General features: G+C 41.2%; 1 protein-coding gene across 3 annotated transcripts; it reads left to right on the top strand.

Moving 5' to 3' along the window:
• The first annotated feature begins 332 nt into the window (after positions 1–332).
• LOC105058436 (F-box protein FBW2) lies at positions 333–3,643 on the top strand. 3 transcript variants are annotated; one of them, XM_010941374.4, is made up of 3 exons: positions 333–492; positions 1,433–1,777; positions 2,740–3,596. In XM_010941374.4, exons 2-3 carry the CDS (start codon positions 1,470–1,472, stop codon positions 3,380–3,382), a joined length of 951 nt encoding a protein of 316 aa, XP_010939676.1. In that variant the 5' UTR covers positions 333–492; positions 1,433–1,469; the 3' UTR covers positions 3,383–3,596. The 3 variants fall into 3 exon arrangements, with proteins under 3 accessions (XP_010939676.1, XP_010939677.1, XP_010939675.2); XM_010941375.4 differs by having other exon boundaries at positions 343–476; positions 2,740–3,643; XM_010941373.4 differs by lacking the exon at positions 333–492 and adding an exon at positions 716–957 and having other exon boundaries at positions 2,740–3,643.
• Positions 3,644–10,019: the final 6,376 nt, after the last annotated feature.

The following is a 10,019-nucleotide window of genomic DNA, read 5'->3' as shown; positions in this document are numbered from 1 at the left end:
GATGGTGCAACAAACAAGCTACATTTCTCATTGCTTCAAGAAAATATATATATATATATATATATATATATATATATCTTAAATGAAAAATATAGAATATTTCGGCAGTTTTTTTCCTTTGGAAAAAAAAACAGCAACAGAAGCATAATATTAACGATTTTCCCCATGTTATTACCCCGTTTTTATTATTGCATTATTTAATAAACCTGCTACAAGATTCGCACCCACGAGCAACTACTCCCACACAATCTCATCAAAATAAAAGACAAAAAAAAAAAAAAAAACGAAGCAAATTTCTCCTGCTCTCCATTTTTTTATTTATTTTACCTGTTGTCGTCTCGTGTACTCTTTGCCGCAGCCTCTCGTTTTCTTGTAAGTTTGGTGCCTCCTCCTCCTTCCATCTTTCTCTCTCCACCTCCCCTCCCCTCCCTTTACTGTTGGTTGCAGATCGAACGAAGGATCAAGTTGGAGCTCTTGTACTTCTCTTCTTGGGTATCTCTTCGTATATGGTTTCCTTTTTCCGTTAAATTGAACAAATAAAAGGGCTAAAGAACAACCTTTTTTTCTCATTTGCCTTTTTTTCCTCCAATTTCTTTGTTGTTTGGGTCATGGGCAGTGGCCCATAGAAGATTGACAGTGTTTTCCGCACTTTCTTTGGACAGAATTGATGCTTTTTGGTGAGTAGGATTTAAGGGAGGCTATTTCGCTTGTGCTCGAAGTAATGCTCCCCTGTGGATCTTCGATTTCTTGATATTTCGCTTTTTGTCTTCTTTTTTACTTTTCTTCAGCTGAATCGTCGGCAAGTTGACTAAAAAAATGCTTTTTTTTTTTTTTTTTTTTGGCCCTTCTTCAGCAATTCGATCCCCACTTTTTCTTTGCTCGTTCCGGCATTTGGGTTTTGATCTGTTTGCCCCCTTCTCTTATGAGTAACCAGCGATTGAGCACTAAAAGATCGCGGTTTGTTTTCCTCCATTATGTCCTATTTATTTTTGATTTCTTGCTTTTTTTGTTTTGCATGATAATTCTTTTCTTTCCAATCGTTTTCGTTTGCCAAGAATATGAGAGCTTAAAGGAGTCAGTTTTGGGAGATTTCTCATAACCTTCTTACCATAGATAATTTCTTTTCCTATTTCGAACCAAAATGGAACCAATTTGCCTCCTAGATCTCCCCTATTATCAATTCTTGCTTCTTGGTTTCGATTTCTTTGGCTCTTCTTGTTGATCTGGGTGGTGATCCATCGAACAAAGAGTGGTTTCTATTCTATTTCCCCCAAATTTCTCTGTTTTTTTGAAATCCTTTTTGCTTATTGCTCTGGATTCTAATATTGTCTGAGTCTAGTAGATTGCAATCCGAATTAGCTGCCCTTTTGAATCATTTCTTTGTTCTAGATCTTGACTCTATTTCTCTTATCGATCTCGGTGTTTTGGGCAGGGCTGCAGGGTGCTTCTTCTCTTCCTCTGTTGAAAACATGGAGGGTTCCAGTGAATTCAGGGGATGGGACGAGCTGATTCCTGATGCTCTGGGCTTAATCTTTCGAAACCTTTCGCTTCAGGAGATCCTCACCGTGGTGCCCAGGGTCTGCAAGGCTTGGCGCCGGGCGGCTTCCGGGCCTTACTGCTGGCAAGATATCGATATCGAGGAATGGAGCCAGCGCTGCAAGCCGGAGCATTTGGATCGAATGCTTCAGATGCTTATTGCCTGGAGCTGTGACTCCTTCCGCCGGCTCAGTGTCTCTGGACTCCCCAGTGACTCCCTCTTTTCCTTCATTGCAGACCAGTAAGTAGAACTCCTCTGAATAAAAATTATCCCGTTCTCTTGTTTCTACAACTTGATGTTATTGGCTTAACAAATCATCTGAAATGCTTAACTTCAAGGATCACGTTATGGCAAGTCAAGCAAACTTATCTTATCAAAATTTTATCATTTCTTGTTACTCTAGATTGCTGGCTCTCGAATGATGTATCAGTGGTGATCTTAACTTTGGCAGAATTTTTATTTTTCTTTGTAGGCTCTCATATCTTTGTGATTTGGTTAGCAACTCTGAAAAGTTAATAGAATATAGTCCTAGGTTTAGATTGTGGAGATGTAGACAAATCTGTCCATAGGTTTATGGCAGTGGGATATAAAATATTTTTGCTCTTGCGTTTCACATTTCATCTTTAGGTTAATGAAACAAATATTTGCAGTCATATGAGATGGATTCTTAATAGATTGATCAGCATGGACAGGTTGCCTAAATAGTTCAAAACTGAGAATGTTGATGTTTTTTTAAGGTGTAAACCGGTTATATCCCTTTCATCGAATGTTTTGTTGTTTTAGCATCACTTGCTTTGTCTGATCAATCTATTTCAGTTGTCCAAGTGTCTGCTATTCTGATCGCATTCCTGTAAATGGAGCACTAGGCTGTCATCAGATCCCCTTTTAATATTTATAGGAAGAACAACCTTTATGGGCAGAGCAAACATTTGGGATCATCTCTTGGAGCTTTTTGGTCCAAGTTATTACTTGTGGATTTCAATGACGCATATAGGTTTTGCATCTAATTCCTCTGATGAGCTCTGCAATTCCTGGTTTGCATCGTAACTTAATGCTGAAGAGAGCCACACTGTAAACCAGCTTTAAAATTTAAATAAAGGATTAGGTCAACATCTTGCGAAGGCCTGATACTGAGAATTTTTTTGATGGTCATTTGTTATGAATTTCTTTTATCCCTATCTATTTCTTTTGGGTTTTGCAAGTGCTGGTTCCCTTCAGACCTTAGAGCTACCAAGGAGTGAAATAAGTGACTCCATTGTTGAACATGTTGCACCAAGACTGTCAAACATCACTTTCTTGGATGTGAGCTACTGTAAAAAGATTGGTGCTCGTGCCCTTGAGGCATTTGGCAAGCACTGCAAGGCCCTTGTTGGACTCCGTAGGAGGATGCACCCGCTGGAGGTTGCCGACAAGGCCTGCCAAGATGATGAGGCTCATGCCATAGCTTGTACCATGCCTAAGCTTCGCCACCTCGAGATGGCCTACCACCTCCTTACGACCCATGGGGTCCTCGAGATCCTTTCACAATGCAGGGATCTCGAGTACCTGGACGTGCGGGGCTGTTGGGATGTGAAGCTTGATGACAAATTCCTGAAGGAGAGGCATTCTAGTTTGAAGGTGTTGGGACCTCATATTGTGGACTGCTACGAGAGGACCTTCTGGGACGATGAGTGCTCCGATTACTCAGATTCCTCGGTGTACTCGTGGGATTTCATCTACGAAGGGGAGAGCGATCATGATAATGTTTGGGATGATGAGCAAGATCTGGAAGGGTTGGTAGTCAGGTTCTATGGTGGTGGGCTAAATCTTACCTTTGCTGGATTTGATTGGCCTCCATCTCCATGAGCATCCTTTGTTTGCTTTGACCGCATGCTGCTGCTGGTGCTTTTTAGAACCACTAAGATCTACTATAAATCCTGTTGTATCTTTGCTTTGAAATGTTGATTGGGATGCGTTTGAGTGTAAACTTGAGTGTTTACATGAAGCAAATTGATGTGCTTGGACCTCTTTGTTCATTGCCAAGGATACCTCTAGTGGATAATTATTTGTATTTGTTCAATGAGTATTGTTAAATCACTTGTATATGAAAAGTTACTTCCAACATAACATGGTGAGGCAGGCTGGGAATCATTTGTTGAAACAGTTTGCTTGTGATCCAGAAATGAATGGATGCAGCCAAGTTATCGGTACTGCACTGCCTTGCGCACTAGCTTGATCTTTTGGGTATGGAGGTGTGTCAAAACCTGATAAACACCAATTTCAGTACTTAAATAGCGTTTTCTGTGGTATCTGAATGTTAGTCTTTTTAAACTCTACAGGAGAGAACTGATTCAAAACAATTTGCATAGGGTTCTATAGTTGCTTTCTTTCATTCCACTGTTCCAATTGATTCCATAGAGAGGGTGCTGTTTGTATGAATTGTTATTTTTCTGTGGCAAGGTTTCGGTTCATTATATGTGGGGTCATGGCCACGAGGAGATCACCTAAATGGCAGGGCAGAGTGTCAGTTGCGGTACCACCCTTGGGGCCTTGTCCTTTTGGTCTCAGGACTAAGAGTTAAACTGTTAGGGCAAGCTGTTTTTCTGAGAGAGACAAAATGCTATAGCTGGTTCTGAGTCTCTCTCTCTCTCTCTCTACTCTAAATGAAAGCAGCATCTTCCACAGGTGGGTCATGGAACTGGTGCCGTGCAAGAAAAGTGAGAGAGCTATGCAACCATATGTCAAGAACTTAACGCTCAATAATTGCTTAATTTAAAGATATGTCTTTTGTGGCTGGATGTGGTTGGTTCCATTATTGTTCAGTAACTGGGTAGAATTTTTTTTTGGTAACGTATGGATTTAATTTTAGTATGAAATTGTGGAACCTTATTTAACTTTTCAGGTTATACATGGGAAAGTTTTTAGGCGGTTTCATTGGATTCCTGGAGCTATGCTTTTGAAGTTAAACCATGTTTGTACTCTCTGTATCATCTCTGATCGGTGAAATTGAAATATATATATATATATATATATATATATATAGGCTAATTATAATGTAATATATGAATTAAAGAAACCCACTACGCTAAACTTTATTTTCTACATCTAGCATGTCATAAATCTTTGATTGTAATTGCGGGTACTATTTGTCTTTTGCGGTGGCTTTCATATTTATTTATTTATTTATTTATTGTTAGATCTGATTTTTTTTGTCCCCTATAATTGCTTTCTTTTTAAAATTCATGCCCATGTGATGCCATTTAGCCGCATAAAAGGTTCCTTGTGCAGCATGAAATGATTGGTGTGATTAATGAATTGGTGCAATTTAAGGCTGGTTAATTGAATCATGAGATGCTATACCAATGTTAGCTCGGTAAGAAGAACTCTCATTGTGGATTGCCAATTTTCCTTCTTTCTAATCATTCTCTTGCATTTTTTTTCCTGTTAGTAACTTCATAGCTTACAACATTCAGACGAAAGTTGCATACATTACCACCACTATCCTCAATGCCTTTCCTCTTCTTTTTCTTAAGATAATTGTCTAAGCATAACTAAAAGAGGGGTCTAATATACAAGGTTCCTACTAGTGCAGGATCTAAGGTCAAATACACATCTTACACTCATATGCAGAGAAATTATAATTATGTTTTTAATTCATAATCTTAATCTTACCATTGCACGAAGGTCTAATATACCAAGAAAAAATCTTTATAACTATCTTTTCCTCCTTTAAGCATGAGGTGAGCTGGTAAAATCTTTATATCGGTATATCCCCTGTGCAAAATATTTGAAAACTGAAGCTCTGGCTAGAATTCAGCGCCAGTTTAAATAAAATAAAAGTGATGCGTCGTAGCACGTGGATCTGAGCGTGGGTCAGGTCAAGACTTAAGAGTGACAGGGTGCTGCCTCGGATATCATTAGGAAAAAAAAAAGCCTCATGAGAAAGACCTGATAGGTCCACTTCTAACAGCGAACAGAGGACTCTCTCTCTCTCTCTCTCAAAATAAAATAAGATCAAAAATAAAAATCCAGAGGCAACATGAGGTGGAGCCGTGTTTCAGTGAAAGGGTGGGAGGGTTTAGGCAGTGGATGTACCGAAGGGTAATGCCAAAAAACACTTCTAGACAAGCTTTAAGAAGAAACTTTCATTTATGCTGAAATTTCAACCACTCAAGGGCTTGCCACGGAGGCACAGGGGTTGTTCATCCCTTACTGGAATTTCTTTAGAATTAGCCTAGTTTTGATTGATTTCATGTTATGATGTGATATGCTAATGGATGCCTCATGCATTTTGTACACATAAATGTCCTTATTTTAGCAAATAGTTGCATTTTTTTTCTTTTAATTGAGTACTGTTTGTAAGGGAAGATTTGTCCGAATATTTTCAAAAGATATATATATATATATATAAGTTTTTTTCTAAATTATTTCTCCTTATCCACCTCCAACAGAATATTATAATTATAATGAATTTCATTACACAAACTAGTTTACCTTTGGATAAGCAGTTGTATTTAATTCTCACAAGAAAATTGCGTGGATTGTAAACAACATCGACTCTTTACATGCACTAAACAAATTTTTTTCTTCTTGCTGTGTGTTAAACTATATATATATATTGGTAGAAATGTATTAAACTATTTAGTCTCAGTTTGTTACGTAGAACTGCATTTAACTCGAACAAAGCTTGATGACAAGTGTTCAACATTATCATGTTTTTTCTGCCGTATGACTTAAGCTGAGCTTGAGCTTCCACTTTATTTTCGTTTTATATTCCAGTAATTTGAGAGTTGAATTTTAGATGAGGTTTGATTCACGAACAGTTTGATTTTAAATGAATTTTGTTTCATACTTGATGAACGGATTGATTCGGGAGTCAGACGTACGTCCAGAAGGCAAAATAAATAAACGAGGACAAGTCTTGGCTGCAGCGGTGCATGGGTCCCACAAGGGTGTGGGAGAATCTTCAGGTCCAAGAACGGGAGGCGTACGTTGTCGGAGACCCACGGGGGCCTATGAAGTGCGAAGGAATTTGTCACCCCGGTCCCACTAACGTGGGCCCAATCCATCGGCATTGCACCCAACAATGCCACGTTGCATTGCATGGTCATTTTGGCTCAAAATAAATTATGGGTGGCTATCGGATCACTGGATAAGGAATGGATCAGGTCAAGCGAATTGATCAAAAACGGTCAATCCCAATCTGGTCCATTTATTTAAATAAATCAAAAACCCAAACTTGTGCCCGTCCCTTTTATTAAACATGAAATCTCACTCCATTTGTAATGGATTGAGAATCAAATTAAAAATAAAAAGATGATTTAGTATTCCTGCCGCTATGAGTAATACAGCTTTACATGTAGTTTACTGATGAGTAGTCATTTTGCTATTAGCCCATTACGACAATTAGGATACTACCAGGGACATACCAAGGATATGGAGTGTATTGGTTGAGTTGGTGAAGTCCCTTCATGTTAATTAAATTGATGTGGATTTAAATCCAGTTCTTATTGCTTTTGGCAGGACTTTCTCGTAGATAAGAGCAGGATTTAAAATCCTGTCTCTTATCTAATTGAAATCGATGAATGGTTGGTCCTGCAAACCGACTAACCCAAGTAGAGGTTTGGAATGCTCAGCAGACTTGGCTTGTTTAAATGAAATGGGTGTTCCATCTCGAGCCAAACATAAGCACAATTTTCAAGCTTGGCAATTTTTTTGGCAAACAGGGTTGAATGTGCCTGTTGTGCAGGGACTTTGCTTCTTCTTTTGTGTTTCAGAGTGTCAGGCTTGACTTATTTATGAGTTGAGCCTTGAATGGAGCCTGAACTCGGCTTGTTTTTCTAATTGAAAAAGCTCCGACAAGCTTGTCATCGAGCCAAGCTGCAAACGTGGCCTCAACCGCCTTACAAATTCATAAGAGTTCGGTACATCAATACAGAATGCTGCATCTTTTTTGAAAATATTAAGATTTGATATCTCGAGATTCGTTTCATACTGAGCTCATAGTGAAATTCAGGATGACGAATGAAATCCAACAAATCCAAAAATAATCCAAATAAAATCTAGACGGTAAAGTTACGCACGAGAGAAGCTACATGGAGATCGGAGCGGCGAAGGTCACGGCGGAGTGAGCGCACGCCGCCCCACATCGGATGTGCGGGCACGCGGTGCATGGCCCAGGCAAGCGCACATGCGGGTGCGACCCAGGCCCAGGCGGGCGCGGCTCGCACGAATCCTCACTCAGTCCACGCACGGTGCATGGACCGATGGTCCATGGGGACTGCTGTGGACAGACCAGGCATTTTCTGTCCAATTTCTTGCGGTCCACCATGGATCGGACACGTTTCGGAGGTGATTCTCGCGGTCTATGATGGATTCTCATAGATCGATGTGCGATCGGGTGGCTACGGATGATTCTGGTCACGATCGGACGGTTGTTAGTGGTTTCAAGAAGATCAGCGGGCGTGCAGCATGCGATGAGGTGCGATCGAACGGCTCAGAGATGAGCCGATCGAGATCTGACAGTTTAAAGGCATGTTCGGGTGATAATCGGAGTGCATATCCGATCAGAGCTCGGATTCAGGTCTGTAATAGTGAACAGAGGGGAGTACGGCGTGGTGTGTTCGGTCGAGGATCCGAAGCAGCAACAGACCCTAGAGAGGTGCCGATAGAGAGCAGAAGCAAGAGCTTCAGGTAGACTGTTAGGCAACAGACAGCGGCCACTTCAAAGGTTCAAAGGATCTTCTTAGAGAGAGCTTTTGTGAGAGAGAGCTTCTTGTGTGAGAGAGATTGGGTGTACGAGGATTGAAGGCGTGATCTCCTCTTGTAATTTTTTCTTTTTTATAGTAAAGCTTGCATGCCTTGTAGAGACGAACTTTTTGGCCGATCCACGTATTTGATTATATTTCTGTTTTGTTTCTTCTTTCTTCCTGCTGCGATGCATGGTATCGAAAAAGTTCTGTGGAGGTGGTGTCCTGACCAGACATTCCCAACAAGTGGTATCAGAGTGAGGCGGTACCGAAACACAGGTTGCGGCGGCGGTGAGCAAGATTGAAGATGGAGAAAATAGGCTCAATCAAGATAGAGATCAACAGGTTCGATAGAAAAGAGTAATTTTTTCTTGTGACAGCAAGGATGAAGAACATGCTCATCCAGCAAGAGTTGATCGATGCTCTCTTATGTGAGGAGAAGCTGACTACCATAGAAGTGTAGGATTAGAGGCAGCTTCAGATGCAGGTGGTGAGTATGATCCACTTGTATCTAGTGGATGAGGTGGTGATCCATATGCTTGGTGAGTTTTCTCCGACGATGCTGTGATCGAAACTCAAAGAGTTGTACATAGCAAAGTCTCTTACTAGTACTTTCTTCCTCTGGAGGAAGTTCTACCAGCTGCAGATGACTGAGGGACAGAATGTGCAGGAGCATCTCAATCACTTTCAGAAGATCCTCACCGACCTCTTCATGTTGGCGAGAAAGTTGAGAAGAAAATCAGGGTGCTGATCTTGCTAGCATCGCTTCTCCCTTCGTATGAGTCCTTGATGACCGCTCTTCTAGTGGAGAAGAGAATCATCAAGATGGACAAGATCACCGCAGCGATTCTCCAGAACGAGATTTTTAGGAGGGAGAACCTAGCTTCGAGCTCAGACGGCGGCAGCTCAGCTTTGACGATTTTTGGAGGAGTAGGAGACGGTAGATGGAGCGACAGAAGATCGTGACGAGAGCGGTCCAAGTCCAGGACGAGGGACTTGAGCAAAACCAGATGTTACTGGTGTGACGAGTTGGGATATTTAGCTAGAGATTGCTCTCAACTCAGGGATCAAACAAGGGCTACTACAGCGACGGTTAGTAGCGAGTCAAAAGATGATGTCTTGGAGATATCTGACGAGATATCTACTTCTTCCCAGTAGTAGATTTTGGATTCTACATGCACCTATCATGTATGTTGCAGAGAGGAGCAGTTTGACTCCCTGAAAAGCAGTGAGGATACTGTTTATCTACCGGATGGATCAAGTTGTGCGATCAGAAGCATCGGGACGGTCAGCTGGAGGACACATGATGATGCAGTGAGGAGATTGGGGAGATCCGATACATATCCAATTTCAGACATAATCTTATCTCACTGAGCAGACTGGATTTGAAAGGCTACAAGACGTACCTGGTGGAGGAATCCTGAAGGTCACGTACGACGATAAGATTATTCTGGAAAGAAAAAAAGGACGAGAGGATATTACTACCTAACGGGGAGTCTAATGAGAGGTAGAGCTTCAAGAGCCAGAAGGAGTCCCGAATGAGATGGAGCTCCAGGTGAAGGTGAATCGAGCACGAGATGCGAGACTCAGGAGGTGAGAAGTGATATCACAGAATGAGATTCCTATTACTGTAGGAGGATATCCCGAACAGGTCTCAAATCAAGAGGAGCACAGCATACGACGGAGATGGGATCAAACGACCTGGCTCGACTCCCATGTTTGTCCATCCATGATCAGTAGACGATTGTCCTAAG

The sequence above is a fragment of the Elaeis guineensis genome, chromosome 15 (genome assembly GCF_000442705.2).
Source record: "Elaeis guineensis isolate ETL-2024a chromosome 15, EG11, whole genome shotgun sequence".
Lineage (NCBI taxonomy): Eukaryota > Viridiplantae > Streptophyta > Magnoliopsida > Arecales > Arecaceae > Elaeis > Elaeis guineensis.
Note: the sequence above shows the minus strand (reverse complement) of the source record. Positions and strands in the feature narration are given on the sequence as shown.

Excerpts from the sequence above, each read along its gene's own strand:
- LOC105058436 (XM_010941373.4), top strand. The coding sequence starts at position 923 with ATGAGTAACCAGCGATTGAGCACTAAAAGATCGCG. Across the intron at positions 958-1,432 it reads TTGAGCACTAAAAGATCGCG|GGCTGCAGGGTGCTTCTTCT; the intron begins GTTTGTTTTCCT and ends TGTTTTGGGCAG. Across the intron at positions 1,778-2,739 it reads TTTTCCTTCATTGCAGACCA|TGCTGGTTCCCTTCAGACCT; the intron begins GTAAGTAGAACT and ends GGGTTTTGCAAG.